Source organism: Typopeltis vanoorti, chromosome 11 (genome assembly GCF_054136105.1).
Source record: "Typopeltis vanoorti isolate ZY-2024b chromosome 11, IOZ_Tvanoo_1.0, whole genome shotgun sequence".
NCBI lineage: Eukaryota > Metazoa > Arthropoda > Arachnida > Uropygi > Thelyphonidae > Typopeltis > Typopeltis vanoorti.
Window position 1 is genome coordinate 16,840,445 of NC_143559.1, and position 24,869 is coordinate 16,865,313.

At 37.0% G+C, this 24,869-nt stretch overlaps 1 protein-coding gene across 2 annotated transcripts in view; it reads right to left on the reverse strand.

Moving 5' to 3' along the window:
• Window positions 1-24,869, reverse strand: part of LOC150101332 (inactive tyrosine-protein kinase 7-like) — a 340,607-nt gene that overhangs the window by 102,336 nt on the left and 213,402 nt on the right. For both annotated transcript variants that reach the window (XM_090400047.1, XM_090400046.1), the window contains exon 3: window positions 558-845. In XM_090400047.1, the coding sequence (XP_090256173.1) occupies window positions 558-845 (288 nt within the window). The remainder of the gene's footprint in view (window positions 1-557; window positions 846-24,869) is intronic.

The following is a 24,869-nucleotide window of genomic DNA, read 5'->3' on the forward strand; positions in this document are numbered from 1 at the left end:
CCACAAAAAAAAAAAAATAAATAAAATAAAATAATAATAATAATAGAAAAAATAATAATAAAATAAATGGGGGTGTTGAACTGCAATCAGTACAGCATGTCTACAAACAGGGGTGACTTCTGGAAGGGTTAAAATACATAGATCCTATGTAATTCCACTACTATGAATTAACACATGGCATTACCGTATACACATCAAAACATGTTTCACCAGATGTGACTGCATCCGAACACAAACTTCTTTGTTTCGCTGTTCAGAGAAAATGTCACGTGACTTGATAAGAACACTGCAGCTCTTTTGAAAATAAATAAGACCCAAATGCTAAGCATACCTAACGAAGTGAACCGTATGAAATGCAAGGTCGATTGTCATGTTTTTAAAGGGAATATGGAATCTCTGTCTAGAACAGCCTGACAGAGATGGCATGCGCACGACCAAGAAGAGGAACTGATGGCTGCCGTCAAAGAATAACGAACATAATAGAACGTGGTGTTGACATCGCGGCTGCTGTGGGAAGTCGGACGGCACTGCACAAAGAAAACAAATAACTCACTTACTGGGAAGCACCAGGGGGAAGTTCTCCGTGCTTTCAACAGCTCCTACTTCATTTACTGCCCGACAAGAGTAAACGCCATTGTCTGTTAATTTCAGTCCCGTCAGGTGGAGTTGTTTATCGTGGAAGGAAACGCGTTCATTGCGTAACAAGCGCTTGCCGTTGTGGAACCACTCGTATTGTGCCTCTGGACTGCCTTCGACCTTGCATCGCAGGACCAGCTCGCCTCCTTCCTTCAACTGCCCAGTAGAGTCTGGTTTCTCTAAAATGACCAGGGCAGTTTCCCCGATCCCTAAGGAAGAGAGCAAAAATGAAAAGAAATCAGTGAATTATCGTCAACGAGAAATAATGTCAGTGAAGGGAATTTTTTTTAATATTATAAATTTATTTATTCAGAGCAGCAATGAGTTACAAAATAGTGTAGCATACACACGTGGGTCAAACTGTGCGATATGACGAAAGTTGTCAGCAAATCATCATACACAGGAATTTAAGTAATATATTTTCATTTTTAACATTAAATTATTACTGCGTTTGTACTATACTATTGGATGCAAAAAGGCTTCCTAAACATAACACAAATATCACTTAAATTTTCGGGGGTTGGAAGGGGGGATTAAAATAAAAGCACCTTAGTGTACATATTCCAAGGATCATTTCTAACGTGATAGTTACGATAAAGTTGGAGTTTCCTGATCTTGTATATCTAACCAGTTTCAGATGTGAGAATTAACAACACCCTTCTACGAGACTGACTAGGAAATGAAAAATATTTTAGTAGCTCCCAGATAAGACTGTTAGTGTCTCAGATCTTCTGCTGAATATCAAGATGAGCTGAGCTGTTAAGTCAGTATTTACAACAACATTCTGGATTCGTCATGATGATATGCGACGAATATCAGTGTTACTTAACTATGCAAGTCAAAGCTTACACTAACTATGGACTCCTGTATTCCGATTGAGTAGTAAAATTACAAGCTGTTTGCAGGGGATTATGAAACGGATACCGCATAACATAAAAATACTATGCGATGTCTGTCGATGACAGTGTAATAAATAAACCCCATAACAATCTAGTGCAAATGGAATTACGAATAATAGGAATTCCATGCAGAAGTTTAATGACATGCTTGCCATCTGGGGGCGATCTTTGAACTGGGGGAGGGAAGAGGATGCTGCCATAAGGTGGAGAATCGAATGCAGCAGTTCTCCCTAGAGAAGGGAGAAAAATTTAGATTTAATATCCTCTCCATTCCCAACTTCCATTCAAGATCCAGTTCTTAAGAAAGAGAGAAGGCGCGCTCTCCCATCTTCGATGAAAAAAGACATCGTTTAGAACACATATTTTTTCCATTTGGTGTGCAATATCTTTACTTCAGCTTGTCAATACCAGACAAGCAAGAATGATTTATTTAAGACGAAAGCCGTAAAAAGTCACGAGCTCCCGGTAGCAGACAGCCGTAAACCACACCTACGAGGGGGAAGTAGCGGCAAGAAAGACAGCAACATTTATTCAAGGCGGAGAGACAGGACTTTTTTTTTTCTTCCCTCTCTGAAGGCAAAAGGAAGGAAGCGGGAGGTAATTGCTTAGCGCGCTAAAAATACTCCAAACTCATCTGATGACACACAAGGACTTCCCTGTTAATTTAAAGGTAAGTTAAATACTGCAAATGTGGAACAGGTCATGACCCTACATCAACCAGACAAGTTGAACTGACTATCTGTCAGCCCGAAGCGAGATTTACGACAGACATTACCGACACACAGGTGGATTTTGTTCTGGTAAGAGTGAATGGTAGTTTTGTTCACATTTAAAAGTACACCTTTCAATACTACAACCCCCTTCAACTGTACTTTAATTGGTCAGTTTGGTAAACAATATGGAATTACGGCCTGTGGCCAGGAGAACACACGTCTTACGCCCGTGTTCTCAGGCCAATATTTCTTTGCAAAGGCAACTGATTTCGAGTTATCGAGAAAAAAATTCATCGCCTTCATTTAAGATCCTCTAACTCAACATCGTTTAAAAAAAGTGTAAAAATAATCTACTATTTAAAACGCACTGTTTTGCTATAACCAGTTTCACAATATTTTACTGTGTAGTCGTATAGTGGCATCCTTAACTATCAAAACATGGAACCTTAAGCGGGTTTTCACTTATAAAACATTCGGTAAGGGTGATAAACTAAGTAACGACGATGCCCTCTGGTAGGCGAGATCTCGTTTCGAATCCTGTCTAGGATGCAGAGGATATTTACAAAAGATTTTCAATTTTCTTTTCTTATTCTCTCCATAGAAATTTGTAACTTTTTTTTTCGCCATCTAGCAAAGAACAGACGTAGACATTAATAGACATCACGGCCTTAGATGCAATTCCAAAAGCAACACTTGTTAGTATCATATAAGTCTGTATCGTTTCCAGTCATTAAAAATGGTCTAAATGAAACCACAATTGATTACTGATATTTTGTCAGGGTTCCTGAATACTACAATTCATGTAGCCAAAGAAGAGTTATTATAAGTTGCGAAATCATTAATAAATAATTAGACTGAAATCAAAACCGAGAGGATGCAGTTTGATAGAGACACCGAATTTCAATAAAATTTGTCCAGAGCAGAGCAGGACAGTTATATGATTTAATAACGTTCACATTTGAATAGAGATCTTACGTCACTTATACGTAATAGACAACAGCAACGGCGAAGTTATGCTGTGATCAGTAAAAAAAAAAAAAGAGTTCCATGAGGAAATTTCCACTTTAATGAATTTGTGGTGAGATAATGAACTTATTAATTCAACAAGTTTAAGGGTGAGGAATGGGATTGTTACAGACAAGGCGATAATTGTTAATGAACAGCAAAATACTGTATAGTATCCATTACTCTGATATTCATCGAGAACTGTCATTACTCGGCGCGCACCTGACCTTTTCTTGATCTCTTAACACGACTCTTAATGAACGAACACGTACAGTGAGAGGAGAATACACCGGACTTAATACTCACGAAGAAATAATCCAGTCACTAGCATTCAAGGTTGTGAAGCCACTTGCAAGTGGCAATCACGAAGTTTTCCTGCAGGATGTGTATTAGGAAACTCCAGGCACGGGATCGCACTTTTCCTGGGATATTCCGAAAGACCAAGGAAATGGTCGAGGAAAAGTAAATGGAAAAAAAGATAACGAGTGGGCTAAATATTAATGATAAATGGGAAGTGTTTAAGAAGTTATACCTTTAGGATTCCGGATTTTTGTTTCTTCGCAACTTTTTCATACTCTGCTTATATTTATTCTTAATTCACTCATTCTGACACCAAAAGCCTTGAATCTTTTATGGATTCAAGGCTTTTGGTTGATGGTTTTCATCGTTGTTGGTTGTTGGGTTTCATCGTCCAGTGTGAGCCTATCACACTGATTATTGGAGGCCCTAAGTGGCTTTAAAATTTCCATGTCTGGTCATTAGAACAGTTTCCAGATTAATTATTAAACCTTACTCCCGTACACAACCGATATACCATAGGTTTACAACCTTTTCTGGGTGGAATTTTGATGAATTTTAATAACTGTGGTGAACTTAACAAAAATTTCGCTTGTGTGAAATTTCAGACTACGAGGGTATAAGAAAAAAGAGAGATAGTCGAACCGTCATAGTTCGACTTCACTTCATACAAAATAAGGCTTCATAAGGGCTTAATAAAAATTAGGGGATGTTCCCGGTAAGTGAGAAGTGCAAATTTACTGCAAATCCATAAAGAATAAGGAAATGAAGAAGTACATGCCTGTAAGTGAGAGATCCGTGATGACCTAAATGGGGTGTTGTTGAGGACGGCCTACAAAGATGTTTTATTAAGGGGAAGTCCTGTTTATCACGCTTCACCAGGAGAAAATTCTCAAATAACATACAATACCCCGCATCACAATGCTTCGCTTTACGATGATCAGCTCAATTATGATCAATGTCCATTTATACGACGCTTTGAACAACATGAAGCTCCCATGAATAAACGGATGTGCAGTTTTCGTAAGCTAAAAGTTTGTTTACGACGTCGTTGCTCGCTGCATCTGTGTGTTTTAGTGTTTGGCTGTGAATTATTAAACTGTTTCTAACTTATTTTATTGTTGTTAATAGGCAGATAAAATTAAAAGTAGGCGATGAAAAGAAAGAGACCTGTTAACCTATTGCATTATGTACTCACGTTAAAATGATTCAATTTAGTGACGATGGTGTATCGAACATATGTTAAACTTACTGTAACAACAGGAGTTACGAAGATAAAGTTCTTACTGAAGTGAAAAGTGACACTAGTTAATACTACAGCTATACGTAAAGGTAAAAATCCTATCGCCAAAATGGAAAACTTTTAATGGTGCAGAATGTGGATGACCAAACTGGCGAGCATGGTTCCCCTTCTTACGTCGTGCTATCCTTTTTTGTTTGCGAAAATTGTAATATTTTTTTTTTTTTTTGCTTATCTCATGGTAATAAATACAAGTCATTTACGCACATATATCACTGCTTAAAACATTATTAAACTGTAATACTATGTTGCTATTTCTTGTTATTTATATGCCACCGTTATTATTAATGTTATATATTCCTTTCTTATTCTCACTATTCCATCTTACTATTGCGTACTTAATTTATCTACGTTTCGCACTACGAGTCTTATGCCTATGGATACTAGAAAATTTATTTTATTGAGACTGCGCCACTAATATCTTTAGCTGGCATAAAACTCAGTAATACGGCCGGTTGATTTTTCTCTCTCTCTCTAACAAAAATTCCTTCAGTAAAACTTTGCACAAACAGTCGTGGGCTATTTGCACTTAACTAAACTTCGGCTATCTTACTTGGTTTCCCGCTCACAAGGTAGCTTTTATTTAGGAACAGTTCATTGTAAAATAAACAATCAGGCAGCACTCTATTGACATATAATTAAAACGCATTTATTTACTATAAAAACGAAGTACATTAAATAAGTGATAGGGAGGTTACTCTCTCTCTCTATCTATCCTTATACTTTTGGTATAAAGAAACAAACTTTCCCTTTTCAATATTAAATAACTATACAATGTAAATTTCTCTGTTACTTCTCTGCTTAAGAAAATCAAATTGTAAGATAACTTGCCATAGCTTCTCTTTATGAGTAATTAGAAGCTATGGCAAGTTATCTTACAATTTATATTCCAGTTAACAACAAATAAGAGGACTCTTATAGATATTTCTTATTACTATTTCTTATCAGTCCATCTATGACATATCTCTCAGATTACAAAAAATGTACATTAAAGGATGTAGTACACTTACAGTGGCTCTTTGTCAGGACACCTTCCAAAGGTCCTGAATCAAAGTCACTATGGTTTTACTTTCATCACAGGCCTTAGGATTCCGTCCAGAGAGTCTTGTTTCAGGGGCGTTTCGTCGGAATATCAGCGGGTCTTGGACTGCAATTTTCCCGGTACTCAAAAGCTCAGGCAAGAAGTTTCAGCATACAGGCTTGAAGATCACTCTGCGGCTTTTGGCTTCAGTTGACTTCCCGCAGTACTAGGACATCCGACTGGCACTTAGCATCGGCTGTTCTCCCAATTTTTTCCTCTGGCATGGTTTTTTTTGCTGTAAAGTCTGTTCCTCTGGGTCCGACTGCTTCTGGCTCTCTTCGGTCACAGCGTTTCACCTCTCCTGCTTCAGTAACTGGACCTCGCCTCTTCTCTCTCGGCAACTGGAAATGGACTCTCCTCACGATGTTCGGCTCAGTCCCCTTTTTATTTTCGTCTTCTCGGGACCTTGCATCAAGGGTTGTAAACCCTTGGTGCAAGGTTTCTTCTTTCTTTCTTCTCCTCCGTGTACTCTTTTTTCCCTTGTTCTCGTCGGGCAGCAGAAACTTCTCTGAAACTAGCAGATCTCTTTGATACTAACTTTGAAGGTGTTCATACGCAGAGCTCGCAAACAATTTTCTCACACTTAATTGTAAACAACTTTCTTGTGCTCTTATACATAGCTATTATACAAAGTTCCGATGGCAAAGCATTGCCTTTGTTTTCGACATTCTAGAAACTTTAGTTAAAACAGTAAATACAATCAATTCCAATAGGGCTATTTACATTAATATTTAACATAAAATACATAGAGACAAACAAGGTTATTTTTGTAACTATCTCATGAGACTTGACCTTAGTAAAAATCGATGTAAAGCGCTTTGATATTTTTAAGCTACATCGAGTTTTACAAAACCACTACGTGCACAAGTGGGTAAAGAAAAAAGACTGATTCGTTATGGATTTCAGTAAGACATTCGATATTTTACTACATGACAAAGCGATAACGCAATAAAATAGTACGAGGGATAGTTAAGGGGAGAAGAAATACAGTATGACCGAACTATCATGCTTGCGATTGGGATGTGACCAGTGAGATTCCAGGAGGTGAAGAGGCAGTTTTGGACTACCTTGTTCTGAATTGTTTCAGAACACTGACCATATCTAAATTTGTAGGAATGAAAAGCACAAATAATAGGTTCTAAAATATTGGGAATTTGTGTGGTGTAATTGCTAACCCTCGTGGTTGCATTTAAGCAGAATGCTTTTCGTTTATTATTATGGGATGCAACATGTTTATTGCAAATGGTTCTTTGGATGATGATTTTTGTCGAAATCAAAGTTTTTTTGTTTTATTTTATTTTTTCATACTCTTGAGAATTTCGTTCGTGTTCTGAGGTCGATGCCATGTCACTTTTCTTCCTTCCGTCGAATACTGGGGATTAATAAATGTATTGCCGCTGGAGGAAGACATCGGAAAATTATATCTTGTGTACGCAAGGTAAATCCAAAAATCTTTCTTTTACAGCTATTTAACTTCGCGAAAATTGAAAGACTTCAGCGAGAAACAAATTAAATGTATCTTGAAGATTGTGAGCAAAATGCGAGTAATATAAAAAGTGAGAAACGAGATGAATTGTTAGATTCTGTTAACTTCATTTTTTTAAAAGTATGTTGTTAGTGTTCCAAAACATTCTTCTGTTAAAATTTAAATTAATTTAATAATCGAAAGTAAACACATGGTTGTCGCTTGTTGCAATTTGAGAAAAATATGTTTTAACGAATAACAATTTAATAATCCTGTCTGAAACACGCTGGAAATTTCCCCGTTCAAAGTAATTTCCGTCAACATTTTATAATTGTATCTGGAAAAGAATCTTTTCAGAAAGCTCTGCTATCAACCTTTGCGAATTAGTTTCGTTACCGAGAAAATGCATTCTTGTGTAAAACTCGAAAACGACTTCGTGAAATAAAGTCATAAACGAACGCAAAATCTGCGTCGAATTGAGAATTTACTGACGATGTCATCAAAGGGAACTTAAGTTCTGCATTCTGCAAAAGAAAATCCTGAATGAATCCTTGCAAATTAGCAGGTTTCTAGCTGAAATAGTAGATTCTGTGTTCCCACAAGAAAACAGTATAATCGAAGACAGCTAATCTCAGTATTAACTTGATTTAAAGCTTCCCATTTATTCCTGTGTACGAGGCATCTTGGGCGAGATCCAGTTAGTGCTTTTAAATGATACGAACAAAGAAAACAAAAGAAACACATGACGGAAATAAGCTTGACAGTTGCGACATAGAAAATTAGAGGGTTACTTGATGACCAGAGGAAATTCATAACACTTTCGGGAAATTGGATTCGAAAATATCTTTTTGAGTGGGTGATCGCGAGCATTTCCGTATGGTCATTAGATTCTCCTTTCAATAAGGAGGATTAGGCTGTTTTTATCTTATCCGATTTAAGTACAGCGACTCTTTGAAGGCAGCATGAAGTTGTTAAAACATAAAAACATATTTCGGCATCTGAAGGCTTTACGATTCCTTAATTTCTGGTTAAAAATTTAATAATTGATAATTAAAAATTAAGCTCAAGTGTTTGCTCAAATTGGAACTAAGTTTATTGTCATTTATTCGATGTTTAATTTGACCTTTCGCTGTATAATATCCTCACCAAATTGAAGTCAGTTTTTAAAAGGTAACAAATTTTACATTTATTTACTCTACATAATTATCCTATGAATTCAGATATGCCCTACTTTTTATTTTCACATCTTATGTACGTCCTACATTTTTCACTAGGAGATTCTTGCTATAAAACGGAAAAATTTCTTCCACGGTAACTGAGCTAATAAAAGGCAGTTACGTATTTACTGCAAAAGGCTTCGAATCTCACCGTAAAGCACGGGCAAACGTCTGAATGAGGAAAGATTTTTACTTCTTGAGGGACGTATCTTGTCTTACAAAGTGTCCAAGGTTTTTTTTTTATTTCAATTCTAAAGTAATATACGTCGACCAAAGCAAATTATTTATTCTGCTGTTTACTAATACCTGACGCATTTGTCCCCCCCCCCTCTTTCTCTCAAGGGCATTCTTTCTAATTTCGTATCAGCAGTGTCATCACTAGGGTGCAATTGAACATCCCTGTCGTTAGTTCTGTAGGGCTGACACCTTCCTGGAAAATACATAACTAATCATGCTTTTTATTTTTCCTATTATCACACTGTCTGCTGCACAATAGTCAAAGCAGATTCCGCATGACTTGTACTCTCTCGCCGTGTTGGCAATATTTCTTTGATTTCTGTGTAATGCTCTGCAGAATATATATATATATATATATATATATATATATATTATACTAATTGGATGGGGGATAACAATTGTCTTCTCGTATAAGCGTCACTCAGCCTCAAATAAAGGAATCGCCTCAAATATTGTAAGACGGTTATCAACGCTTCTCTGCTCAATACACAAGATAATACTCAAAACAAAACTGGATATACAGTAATTTATTTGCTGATCACTCAGTTAACAAAATTAAATCCCATGAATGGCATGGACACAGTTACAGGAGTTTTTCAACTGACAATGAGGTGGCCAGCAGAAATATTCTGCTGTCTCATAGGAGAGGGCCGAGCTTTTTCTTCTAGAAACCCACCAAACCAGCAAGGAAACGCACGAGGTTGACAAACGATAATACTGACTTCCTCGCCTTATTCCGTCCTATTCTCGAAAAGTTAAGAGTAAATTCGAGTATTATTGATATGCGTCATTTTACGGACGTTTATTTTGATATCCTTTCGAAATTAACTCTATAGTGAAACTAGTGCACAACTGATGTGTGTTGAATTTGTTAAATACAAATTTTGTTGTCCAAATGATAATATCAGACAAAAAATTAAATCAATACATAGAAAGAGAGATTATCTTTCCCATGATAGGTTTGAGGCTACCTCACGGTATCGTACAGAGAGAAGTCGACTTATTAGTTGGATCAGTTTCTCACTGCCGCAAATCCACCCCGTTGTCTCTCCTCCCTCTCTCTCGGAACAAGAAACATTTCCGAAGCTCACCACAATCATTCCCCATCAATCGATGGCAGTCGGCATCAATACCAACAGATAAATGGTTCGGAAGACCAGTGTAGGTCACCGAGGTACAACGGCCCCAGGCCTTGTCGGGCTAGAAAAGGAAAACTCTGCAGCACCAAAGAGGCGTGGTCAATGGAAGCACGTTCGCCTGAAGAATAAAGGGGACAAAAAGAAAAGTCGGCAGTGGAAAAATCACCGATTGCTTCACGATAATAAAAGACATTGTGAATAAAGGCCTCGATGAGAAACTCGGGAACGCAGGCTTGTTAGGGACACAGAAGTACTGAAGTACTCAACTTGTGTTCCAAGTACTTTTTACCAAAAAGTTGGATGCACAATGGAATCGACAGTGTGCAACTCGAAGAAAGGAGGGCTGCTGCTGCTTTTGTCCACCGAGTTTCAAGATTAAAATTCAAACTGGAAATAGTAGAACGAATGGAAAAATAAAGCAGAACTGAAAGGGTAAACGAATCATTCTCTATTTTGCAATTATAAAAGATAGAGACTGAGTTAAATAAATGTTACATCCATTCTTTCAATGTTGACTGAACTTTGGCTGAGATTACTTTGTATAGGAAGTGAGCATTTTTGAATTGTTCTTCTAGTACAACTAATTTGAACTGAGTTAAATAATTTTATTATTCCAAATTATGGTACTCCGTTTTTTTTTTTGTTTTTTTTTTACGATAAGTGAAATACTAGAAAGATACTTGACACTGTTATCATTCAAGGTGTGATTAGACCTAATCTCAGATGGTATGGTCGCTTAAAAACGACGGAGAAAAATTCGCAAACTAAGTGTACGCTGCCAAGAAAAATCAGAAGCATTAATGTTTGCATTGCTCAGAACAGTGGTCTCCAAACTTTTCGCCGTGAGGGCCACATTGGGTATTTCAGCGGGCCGTAGTAAAAAAAAAACTCTAGAACTAAATATATGAGTTTTATTGAAAGCAGATAAAAACTGATTACAGAGTATATGAGATTTAATTATCGTATATTAATGACAACGAACACTATCAGCAAATTCTCATATTTTTATCACAAATTATAATAAAACCATTAATGTGAATGATGTAACTGTGTTTGTGTTTTTAAAATCTTATTAAACTCAGGTTCAAATTTTGAAGTGCTAATTACAAGTAGCGATTTCAAATGTTCATCAGATAAATTTGCCCTATATTTTGACTTGATATATTTCATTCGGGAAAAAGTTTGTTCGCAAAGATACGTTGTCCCAAAAATAGAGATAAATTTACAAGCAAATTTCTTCAAATTTGCTTGTGAAATTTTGTAAAATTCAATTTTTTTTCTTGGTTAATCCATTTTAACCGACCTTTTACAGTCAGAAAGACCGTAACTTGGATTACGGTTACTTTTTGCTATTCGGGAATATATTTTGAACACAATTTTGATTAATGCATTTGAAATCTATCAACACGCCGTGTTTTTTTTTTTTTTTTGTTTTTTTTGCGGGTTCTTATTGAAAAATTAGTCCAATTGGCGAGCTGGATAAAATATCTCGGGCCGCATCTGACCCGCGGGCCGTAGTTTGGAGACCCCTGCCTTAGAATATTAGATATCAGATTATCAATTTTGTTCCAAATTAACAGATTCCTTTGAAGAAAATTGATAGAGAGTTAGAAAAATGAAAAACTAAAGTAGCAATATTAATCATAGTATCCTTCTACATCCTGTAATGATATATAAAGAATTTGACGGAGGATCAAATGAAATGCATTCTCACATTTGTGGTGGAAGCAAGGTTGTCTCCATAATTTCTTACACTTTACCTGCTCAAAATTCAATAGTGTTCAATTAGAGAGTACATATTTAAAAAGAAACAAACAAACAAACAAAAAAAAAACAGAAGAATCACTTTACAAGATCAATACATGTGCATTTCATTCCACAAAGTTAACTTTGTGTGGCTGTTCATTCCCAGAGGAAACCGAGATACCAGAAGCATGACTAGACTGCAGGAACGTATGGTTATGTTCTCTCCTTTCACGAAACAAAACCAGCTGCAATGAAGGCTGCTCGAGGACCAAGAAAGGAACCTCAAGTAGACTCCCCATAAATGCACAGCGCGAAAAATCTGCAGATTTTTCGTGTGTGTGTGTGTGTGTGTGTGTGTGCGTGCGTGCACAAAATTAAAAACATCTAGGTAACAAGTTCGCAAAGATGTCCTAATACATCTTTTTCACAAAGGAGTGTTACTGTTGGAATTACAGCTAAAACTATATGCCTGTTTCGCGACCAGAGTTTCTAGGAGGGAAAATACAATCACCGTGTATGTGACCAGTCAACTCAGCTTCGTTTGAAAATTCCTTATAAAGTTCTTCGTGACCTAGACGTGATTTGAAAGCGGGGCTTTTCAACTGCCAGAAAATATTTCGAAACTTCTTAGGGAGCTACAAATTTCTATTGCTGTAAGTATCAAACCCGAAGGATTTATTTTCTGCTACTACACAAGAAAGGAAGAAAAAAATCAGTGGAAGTTGCCTAAAGGTGTGCTTTCTCTCCCAGTTGCCTGACCTAATTTTTAGAATTTTTCCCCCAGATTGGGTGGATTTAACTTAAGCTCCTTCTGCATCTAAACCGAGCTCTAAAAGCACTCTCTGCTCATGAAAGTATTCATAGATGCTACGTGATTTAAGGGAAAAAATGCACACACACGATACTGAGAGAGAGAGAGAGGCAATAACAGCATTAAAGGTAAGCCGTGGCATTCCTTTTCCAAGGACTACAAAACCACGCCAGCTGCAACCATCTCCTTGTATATTTTGTTGGTCATTTTCATTTTTTAGCAAGTACTTCCCACTACATTTATCTACTGAACTTCATTTCACGACGTGCAAATGGAAAAGGTTGAAGAGCGATAGCTAAAATGATGTGCGATACCAAAACGTGGTGGCACACGCACGCACGTGCCGCCATAAATCAGGTTTCCATCCCCCCCCCCCCATGCTCGAATAATCCGTCAGAAACTATTTTCTCGGTGTCCATGGCAACCAGCGACAATTCCTTTAACCACCGAGAAGATGTGGGAGTCAAGAGGGCAGCAAACTTGCATGCAGTTTACAAAGGAATGCAGGCTGATTGCGTGTTGCTGTTCGGCCAATTACAAGTGTTTAACGTTTCGGTTTGGGATGGGATGCATTTCTGCCCGCTGACAGGTAGACTATTTAGAATGGTGGCGTATTTACTTTTCTGCTAGTTTCGATTTCGCCTTCCTTCCACTTCCTGAACGTCAACTTTTAACGGCATTCAAATCTCGCCGAGGGACCGGTTTCTTCCTCTTCTAAATAATTCATCGACGACTCTACGATAGCGAAACGGGAAGTGCTTTCTGCATGGCATGGACTGAATATCATAAATATTTTCAAGGTGCCGAGCGTACTTATTCGCGCTGCAAAAATTGTTAAAATACCTTCGCATTTACTAGCTTTTGACAGCAGTCATAGCGTTCACCTAACTGAAGTTCATAACTCATTCTCAAAAATGTTTGCAAATATTTGGCTGAATTGCAAAGCATACCAATAACAGCAAGAAAAGAATGGATTTTTTTTTTTTATTCTATCAAAAGATTCGTGCATGATCAGTTCCCTTTCATTAAAACTGTAGATAAGCCTGACAAATGAATGCAGCCAATTTTGAATGTTTAAAAATAATATCTCGGAAAATTTCAAGACCATCATTCCGGTCTTGTATTCCGCTCCCATACCCGCTCAGTTTCTACTGTACTCATCATTATTGATATCACATACCTCTACGTATGTGATAGGAAAAGAGATATTCCTTGTCTGCTGATTTAGCATAATAAAATTGCTGCATTAGTTATACGAATGCAACAGCGGAAACTTAAACAATATAGAAAAGCAGGAAATGTATATATTTTCATAAGAATGTTCTGCATCAAAAAAGATGATTTCATGTGCTATTCACTGGAGATCCGAAGTGGCTTGAAAGAGTTCCAAGATCAGAGTTCTCAGCTTATCGATCTAAGGCCAATTTATAGTACTTATAAAGGATTACAACTTTCTTGAGGATGACTGTTATAGAAAATAAATTAAAACTGTGCATTAATGCTGGAATCCGCAGTGTTCACTGTTTCATCTACTCTGTCTCTATCTGTCTATTCGGTATATTAACGTCTTCCAGTGGATTAAAATCCAATGCACAGGTTTACTATTAATAGAACGAATCTCTACAGTCCTCTTTCTTATTGGACAAACCTTGCACTGCCGATATTAAAAGGAAATGGAATATCTTTACCACCTTAGACACTGATCTCTAAAATAATTCTTCCACTGGGTTCCGATATCTTAGTTATATTCAGTGCTAGCAAAACTTAATCATCTTACTTCTCTCTCGGCTTTGAAAACATTCATTACTCTGGCAAGATTACCTTCAGTCACCTCTACTCCTTCCCGACATGAACACGTCACAAATGTCATTTTCTAAACATCCAAGAAATTAGGTTCTCTTTCTCTCAAGGCGTTACTTCACCTCTGAAAAGCTCTTAACCCTATACAAACCACAAATGCATTTTAAAATAAATTAAATGCCCTTTTCATATCTCGGGCGGTGTCCCCAAAGATTCTCAACTCAGTGTAGAAGAGGACAATTAGGTTGATTAATGACAGTTTTTTCACTGATTCGCTCCACATTCTCTCCTACCCACTCAGTTTCTACTGTACTCATCGTTATTGATATTTCCATCACTTCATCAGAACTCGCATCAGTAATTCCCGTATCGCCATCTAAATCTGTTAAGACAAGCGCACCATCTAGTCACCACCCCTTTACACTTCAACTCTAAAACTCAAAGAGCTCATTCTTTTTCTTCTTCGTTCATTAATTCTATTGCTGTACTTTGGGACGACCTCCCTTCAGATTTTCACATTTAACGTTAACAAGTTTCTTCTTTCTTCACTTTATATCTATACATACAATTAATCCGGCACTCACAATGCGAGTTAATGAATTTTCTTAGTAATTCTTAATTATGAGAAGAGAAAGCTAGGAATATTGGCCATGAGAAATGGTCATTTAGGAAAGCTAAAATGTAATTTATTTATTATTTACTTCCATGATTGGGCTCTCTACTTAAAAAAGGAAGCTAAATTACGAATAAATATTTGGAATTGACGGATTTAGTTGTGGTCTATGCGCACGCTCTGGTTGCCTAGATCGTGATAAAAGCAAAGACCTGGTAAAGCATGAAGAGATATGGAACCACGGATTGATTGATTAACGACCAGCATTATAGCAACATCAAAGTAAGCACTTAATAATACTTAAATTAGAATTCTGACAGGATAATTAATTGCCTTTCTTACTCCAAGAGAACCGACTTACTTTCTCAGAGCCTATAAGTGCATGTTTACTTAGTTGTAAAAGGAGGGGAATTTCTGCATGCCAACATTGTTTTCTAGGTCAAATCCTCCAGCAGGGTGTCAGAAAACGAGAAGGAAACGCTTAAAGAATGAGAGCGAAGTTGGTGTGAACTTGAATCGAATGCAAACCACGGAAGGATCATTAACATCTTGAGATTTGTTCGATCAGACCCCACACGTTGGTAATAACAAAAACTGGCTGCTCATTCCGGAAATTGAGCAACTACAAAATTCCCCCCCCCCCAGACTTTAAGCCTCAAAGTGGAAAGCAGCAGCCTTTTTTTCCCCCACCTCTCTTAAGATGACCGACCTCCGGTGTCATTACAAGTCGACTACAAAAACACGTACAGCCCAAGATGTGCGGTTCAGCTATAAGACAACCGAGTGCAAACCACTTAAGGCATTAATTTGCCACCTCTTCTCTGTCTCTCCCCCTCGACTGACTTGCTGTGGAGAAGTGTTTTCCTTCTTCCATCTCGCGGCACGTGAGATGCGGTGATGGATTCTCTAATGGAGGGTAGAGGGGGGTTCAAGATAAGCCGCGTGCATCACATCCTTAATGGGTGCGTTGTCGCCTTAATTGACTTAATTGCCGCAGCTCCATCAGTGCTGCCGAGGAGTCATGGTGGGAATTAATGGCAAGCCCGCACGTACCAGCTCGTGCGGGCTGTCACTACTTCTATCGTTAGATAAACGAGTTTTCTGGGACTTTGAGAGCAGAGACATTTGTGATGACATTACTTCCATGACATTGGGTGGATCTATGGCAACGTTTCTGTTTACAGTGCACACATCGAATGGTCTGTGATGATCAGGGCAGAACAAAAAAGAAAAGTGCAAATCAAAACACTGATTTTGGTCTTAATCACGACAAAAGTAAATAAGAGAATTCATAAAATACAATTCTGTTCTTTCCAACAAAGATTTGGAAGGAATTTCGCTCATGTGCTATTACTTTTGTACAGAGTTGACAGAATGAGTATCGATAAAAGTTGCTTTATATGGATAGCAATTTAAATATTGTGATAACATTTTAGAGTGACCATGAAAAGTCAGAAAACAACAACCTTATCATATAACACAAGATGATGTTAATCAATATATGTAATGTTTCTTATGTGTGTTGCATTCTAGAATTGTTTAAACACTTCGTATAATGTTGTAGAAACTTATACACAAAATTTTCCCTCGACCACATTTGATTCTCATGAACGCGATACTCTGATCGAAATGAAATCATTGGGAATACTGATGACAATCAGAATGGAGAGCATGAAAACCTCATCAAAAAAGACAGACCACTCGCATGTGTTACGTTGCTTTTAAATCGAAGCTGCAGATTATTTGAAGTATGAACACAAATTTTACGCAAGGGGATATAATACTTCAAATCACGAGGAGATTTGCAACCATCATAAAAACACTGATTTCGTTTAGTTAACGCGAATGTTCATCTGTAGTTAATACACGGCCAAACAATGTGATGGTGTGAAGAGCGCATTTCCCTTATAATACACCACTAAATGGCATAACGAAAGAATAATCTCACACGAGTTGCCACAGTTTCTGCATGGTAAATGTAAGCGTCAATGCTCCAAACGCAATCCTGTCTTAGGTCTTCTCAAGAAAAATCTCGCATTCCTTTATAACGCATATCTCCAAAGCTGATTAGATTTATTTTTTCTGGGACTCCTTTACACCTCTATCGTTTCTCAGTACCGCGCATATTAGCATAACTTCATCTTCCAGAAAACATGGCGTGCGTCTCGCTGTACAACCGCTTGTACAGTAAATCTCCAATTCGCCCAACCTCGAAATACTGCTCACGTATTTGGATTACTCACCTAAGTCTTCTGGATAGCACGAACACCAATGTTCGTGCTATCCAGAAGACGGCAATACGATTTGATTTGCAGTCCGATTAACGAATGATCCCGCTCTCACAAATTCATTTCCATCACTCTCTCATGGACGTTTCTGCTTCTTCCTGCTTCTTCCTTTATGCCTCTTCTTTCAAGGTCAATGTTCTGTTGAACCGGCAACGATCATTCCTGCATTCTTGGAAGAGAATGCAGGAATGACAAATGCAACTACTTCTAAGTTTTTCCGCTCTAGTGTTTCTATACATTCTTGTATTCATATTTATTACCAAATCAATGTTTAGTTAATGTGTAATCATATTTGTATTATTCCATGCTTCCAGCACATTTTTATCTCTTCACATATTTTTGGTTCTTCACTTTCATAGCGATTTTCGGCTCGATTTTAAGTTCTGTACCAAAAAGATCATTTAAAGATTGGTAGTCTTTAAACAAAATGAATTACATGAACCTTTATACTTCAGAAATCCTAAACTATTAGAATCCAAATACCTCAAATACATTTATGATCTAAGTATTTTAGAGACTTCAAGTAATGAATGATACCTTAAATGGTTATAAAAATTAAAGCATCACAAAATGAATTTCGTAAAAATAAAAGGACTTCAAATAATTTAAGTACCTCAGGTATTTAATAAGTTAAGTACAACAGTTAATCGAGAGTGCTATTTTCCCCTATACATTTAGTTTCAGAGCACTTTATCCACTTTCAACTATGAGACTTCATTGATGAAATCAGAAGCGTTTCAATTATGACAGTGCAATAGAGAAATTGAAAACAAACTTGGCTGACCAGAAACAAACATTTTCAAATTTAAATGTATGTATGTGTGAGCAGGAGAGAGAGCCGAGATGAGATCAGTGATTTTTCTTACAATAACATTCATCCGAAGTGCGAATCTTACTTGATCTTCTTTGTTTCTGCGGTGATCCTTTAACTTTCCTGTCTAAAGCTGAAATAGCCGTGACCGATGATGAATGGCGGTTGCCACAAAAAACGCAAAGCTTTTCATAAGCGCGTGAGTGACAAGGAAGCGCAGAAGGATCAAATCCGAAATCCATCTCTGCATCGATTCATTTGAAGGTAATCACGTGATATCAACCATGCTTCAGGTGATCCTATTAAATATTTGCCCGAAGATAATTCAACATTAAGTACCTTTTTCCGCTGTTTTATCTTAGTTGGGCACTTTTATGCGACATAATTCCGGACTGAAATTCTGTTTCCAATAGCATTTGAAGTATCGCTAAAAAAAACTCCAATCTTAAGACCACCCCGCATGTGGGATTTGCAGCTTAATGATGTAAAGGTGTGTAAGAATACCAAGCTTGCATGAAGAAACGTTAAAGATAAGGATTTCATCATTCTTTTACTTTTTTTTTTTTTTACTGGTAAATATGAAGCCACTGCAAAAAACGATCAAATACATGAGATGCACTTACTGGAAGAGAAAAAATATATATATAATCAAAGAAATTGTACCTCCAACTAAAATATGCTCTTCACTACTGCAGTAAACAGATCCTTATTACGAACTGTGATGAGCTTAGCTGTGCGCTACAATTTGGAATTACCATAGCAACGATCGATGCTTCAGTTCACATTGCTTTCATAATAAGACGCGAAGAAAAAAAGAAACATCTTGTTTCTGTAGCTTGCAAATAATGGAATTACTTTAAGGTATCTTTTGGTTTCTTTCTTGGAAAGCGTGGAATAAACTTTATGTCAAGAAATAAACCCCATCTTTTGCATATTTAATAACGGATTGAAGTATCTTAATAAACGATAAATGAATGATAGCATTCATTCGTTGTTTATCTGAACAGTCAGAAATAAATTGCGTCGTCCTGACAAGTTTCTTTTTCAGGAAGGAGAAGCCTTGTCATCGTTCGATGCTGTTGGCACACTCTCCCTCGATGAGTCTTTGGACTCCCTGGAGGTGTCAAATAATAATAATAAATTTCAAGTAACTTGGTAAGCTTTGTTTAAAATACTACACGTTTTTTTTTCCCCTGATCAAAGATTTCACCTGTGAACTATACTGAAAAATGTGAACGCATAATATATTTACTTCCGTTATATATGAAAACTGTTTCAGTATAGTGAAACAAATTCAAAACAGTTATTACTTTGAGGAAAACTTTAGGAAACGTTTTGTCTGTTTACCAGTACCGTCAAAACAGATTGAAACATACGGAAAATGACTTGAACTGAATGAGGTGAGAGGGGGGGGATGGAGAAGAACCACAAATACTTAACGAATAAAGCAGCTGATTTGTATTAACTGTAGGCACACAGAGAAAGTGTTCTCGTCTCCCCGTTAATCACTGGAGAGTATAATGGAATCTAACTTGCATTCCCCTCCCTTTTCCCAAATGGTGAAAGTAGATTTTAATTCTTACCGTTATAGCATTGATCCTCTCGGGGGGGGGGCTAAAAGTAGAGGGACAAAAACATGAGAACCCATCCACGCTACCTCAATCTAAATGCGCTCCACGAAGAGAGAACGCGAAAAACATCCGCCTTTCCAAATTGGCTCTGCTGCCAAAGAAAAGCGTCGGATGGTAATTTGGTTGTTACCTGCTGTCTCTCTCTTTGTGAGTGAGAGAGAAAGCGACTGCTGCCTTTTTGACATACGTAACATTGATAACATTTCTGGAAACCAATGTTAATGACGTCCCAGAAGAGGAAAAACACTCAAGTAAAAAACAAGATAAACAACTCCAAGAGGGTATTAGCATTAACGGCAATAAACAGTACAAGTGCATGAAGACTACATCTGGGTAAATATATATACAACGTCCTTAATAACTCATTAAAAATGAGCAGCAATTAATTGCTCTTCAGCTTCTGCCATGAAATGTGAACGCTACCGCAGATTCAGCATCTGCTCTGGAAGCATTTTTTTAGAATTCACAAGAAAACTTCTCAAAATCATAAAATAGCGTAACGATTTCGACTGATATTTGAATTCATTGTCTTTAGTCTGTTTTAATGTAAATCTAAGATTTCCAAAAAAATAAAATGAAAGTTTAGATATAGAAAATGCGTGCAGTTTCTTGATATATCTGCATATACACTCTTAGGAATGCGAAGTGATTCAGAAACATCCAGTTCAATTTTATCAATTCTCATTGTTTGTCAACAGCTGTACAGACCAAGACCAGCTCTGTGATATTAGCTCTAGGGAACTTGTTTAAAAATAACTGGACAAATGTCAAACATAAACAACAACAAAAAAAAAAATATATATATATATATATATATATATATTAATTAAGAGTATGCTATAATCTGAGTTTTGCTTCTGCAAAAATTGTCTGGATCAATGAATGTGTGTATTGAGCAGGATGTGTATGTTATAGCAAAATGCCAAGCACTAGAATTACAGTTTGAAGCAAATTAAGTCTCGTTCCATCCCGAAGAACAGACGTATTGGCTAAATACGTCTGTTCTGCGGGGAGAAAACCTTCCGCATTGGTATAAGAGCGGCAGACACTCCACCAGACGAAAGACTCTGAAAAGGCTCCCTGCATCTCAGATGGGATTCGGACCCAGCTCTTTCCGTCCAAAGATCAAATGTTGCGTCATGCTAGCGATTACGATAGATTTGGAGAAAAGTAAAACAGTATACAGCAGATGTTGCGACCCAACTATTTCATCTATCCTCCTTACGAGTTCCTCTGTCATGTCCAAGTAACTTCTTAGATACCTGATTGATTAACCATAAATTAATGGGACGGTTAATCCTATTTTGCGTAGTGCTGTGGCCATCAGCTGCGAGTATTCTTGGGTTGGTTTGTCTTGCGAGATGAACACCCCTTCCCCCGCATAAGAAGAGACATGCTTTTCTCGCAAAAAAAAAAATGGACTATCAAGTTTCTGCAACCAAAATATGTCAATGAAAAAGAGAAGGAAGTAATGATTTAATCGGCGGACTTATCAAGAGAGAGGAAAGTATGAATGCCAATTTTCTACTTTCGTTTGATGTCTGTTCAAGGAAAAAAAAAAAACATTGCTCTCAACTATTATAAGCTTTAGTATAGGTAGAAAAGTACACTAATTTAGTGCAACGTAGTTTAGCTCTGTTTTATTCGTATCTCGATCTTGCCCATCACTTAATAAACATCCTCCTTTATACATATTAAATTTCATTTTTCATGACCTTATCCTCGCCAATAACCTTTAGATTTCACAAATACATAATGTACATGTCGACGTATAAGACAATGTTTGAAGTTAAAAAAAAAAAAAAAAAAAAAAAAAAAAAAAAAAAAAAAAAAACATTGGGCCACCTTATACTGCTCGCATAAAATCGAAACCTTTGAATTCGGGGATTGTAAACATCGTCAAAGCAATCATCTACAGTGACGTATACCATGTCGAGGTATTGTAAGTCGCATGTAGAGTGTTCTAATAAACGTTTGCTTTTATATTATGTTAATTAGAATATTAATATATATATATATATATATATATATATAAACACGACTAGTTTCGGCTTGTAACAACTTTCATCAGGTGACATTATAAAAGAAAGAAAAAATAAAAAACACTAAAACACTGAAGCTTAAATAAACTATGAACATCATAGAGAGTCTCTATACATAATTGACACTAAATCGTTGCGGTTGTATTTAAAGCTGTTCTTTCGTTAGTTGTATTGTTGGGAAAGTGCGTGCTAGTAGCATCTCGTGAACGCCAGTACATGATTACAGATGAATGACAATCTGGGAGGTTGTAGCTCAAGTTATTATTTAGATTAGGGGGTCGCCAAAGTTATTTGCCCGTCGACCCCTTCAAGAGTTTCTTGAATTGTTATCGACCCCCTATATTTTACTATTACGTAATTATAATTGGACAAGCAAAAAAAGACGCTTATGTGAGTTTTTAGATTGTTTATTTTATAGTTACAGTGTTTATTGTATGTATAATATAGTATATATTATTATATTACTATTACTATTACTATCACTAGTAATATCACTGGTATTACTAGTGATATTAATAAACTACTGGTATTAATATCACTGGTATTTCTACCAGCGCTGCATAACTCTTCAACATAGAGAAGTTTAGTTCGTGAATGAATAACGATTGAATTATAATATGTATGTTGATGAATTTTAGAACATTAACGCTCACTTGATGTCGATGCGCAAAAATGAGACTGGGATCGAATACTTGTATCAGTAAATAAGAACCACGCACGTGTTGCAATCTCGCTCCCACTGCGCCGGCCGGCAGGAACCACCAACATCCGTTTATTGTTACATACGCCATTTTGGCCTACTTGATTGGTCTCAGTAACTATTTTCATGACCTTACTCCATCTTACAGGTCCTATTCATGGACCAGTAAGATGGAGGTACTGATCCCACGATTCACTCTTAATTGCGTTGTCATTACCTCCATGTCTTTTGTCATGGAGGTAATCCAAGTTAACCGAATTAAATATTACCCATACAATGAAGTCATATTTTTCTGTCGACCCCCTGAGCCCGCGACCCCTAACAATGTCATATCGACCCCTTTGGCGACCACTGATTTAGATGAACAGGATTGAAGATGATTTCTCTAGATTCCACGATTTTTCTCTCTAGTTCATCATTGCAACGGAAGATGTTAGTAGATTTTTCCTAGCAGACTTTGTGACTTTGGTTTTCATCGTTAGGATTAGCCGAGAAAAGGATATGACTTGATAATGCACTGGCTCTCTGTCTCTTGTAAGTAATGTCCCTCATGTGTTCTTCCATACGCAATTCGACAGATTTGTCTGTCTGCCCAAAATGAGGAATATCAAATATTTATAGAAATAATAATAAATTATACAAGAAATAATAAATATTTCGTACATAAATGTTTGTATCTAATAAATGTATTCATTAGGGCAAGCATGTAAGGTTTTTTCCCCTCATTTAAATCCTAACGAAATCTTACTGACTAATGATCACATGAATTATAATATACCAAACCTAAAAGAGAATAAACACAGGAAACAATATCACTGATCGTCTCGTATCGATCGTGTGTTTATCGTTCATAAACGACAGTAAAGAAAATATCTGCTGTGATTTCTATGCCTATATTAAAGTAAACGTGATAAGTAAGAAGCTGTGCGATTATAACAAACATTTTGAAAAATGTTGGAAATTGCCTTGTATGCCGGCATGTACTGTATTACGCATTTGTGGATGACCTGTTTTAAAATGTTCCTAACCATTAATTTAGAATGAGACACATACTGTGCAAATCACTCAACGCAGCTTCAACAACCAACCTCGTTATTTGAATTCCACCCTCAACCCCCGTATCTCTTTCTCATAAATTATTCTGTTTTCATTATCAACGATCTCTCTTTATCCGTCTTTTTGTGCTGAATTTATTAAATTCATTGCAGTAATTTCGACTTATGGTTATCAAATTAGTCAGAATTTTTTTTTTTTTTTTTTAAGTTGAGTAGCGGAGTTTCTCCTATTGCACGCTAACAAACATATCGATATACTCGTAGTGACTTTATACCTTGCCTACTTCAAATTAATTTGTGCAATTACTGCCCTGTTCTTTTCATTTGTTGTACGTTATCTGTAGCTTTCTTAAGAGAAGAGAAAGGAAATCTCAACTTTCACAAATAATAATAAAATAGAGCTAGGCTTTTATATGCCTTTAGATACTGGGACGGTAATTCATCAAAATCCATTCACAATTCAACCGCAAATTCAAAACTAATTTCTCCGTTCTCACCCGGTGTTCATTAAGAAATACTCCAACTGTTCCTTCTCTCTTCTGAATACAGCACTAATGTGCTGTGAGTTTTACACTTCTGTGCACAATTGCTACGCTGACATGAAGTAAAGCTATCAATTCCACTTTTGAAATAATATTACTTCATTATTTCTTACATAGCATGAAACTACCGAAAGTGTACGCTGTTCTATTGTCTTAGATGTTAAACGTGTGCCTCTCTACCTTTTTCTCCAATGTTAGAATAGCAGACACCACCGCAGTGTTTTAGCTAGAGAGAAAGAGAGCTGAAACAGGAGAAGTGGAACTGTAATGGTTCCTATTTGTTGGCAGGACTGCAAACCTTGATTCAAACTTGAAAAACAATATGGAGTTGGCCCTCATCTTATTAGTCGTTCTACAAGTGAGTGATGACACTACGATATTAAAGGTTCAGACTGAGTCGCTAGATGTCACTGCTCATCAGGAAGCAATCAATAAACAAACGAGAGAAAATATGAGCACATTGTAAATTGCAGAACATGTCTACCGGGTGAGTCATCTTAGACTATAGGAAGAGTTTTTGGATCCCTGCGAAGTAGCTCCATGGCAACGCTATCTGAAAACCGTAAACCTGGCGCTGGGTCACGAGAAAATGACGACCATAAAGTGAGTCACCATGGGCGGGTATACCCTAATGGGCCCTTACGTTCGCGTGTCCTCACGGCGGAGTGTAGATGAAAAATAGGCATTAGTAAGCAGGCTGTAAAATGCGCCAGCTTCTTGCTGTGTCGTTCAATGACACGGAACAGACAATGGCTCGATATAAATCTCAAATAGTATGGGTCTGCAGATCCGTTCAAGTGCTGGGTATGCATGGATTACGATTTACTATTCGATGGCACAG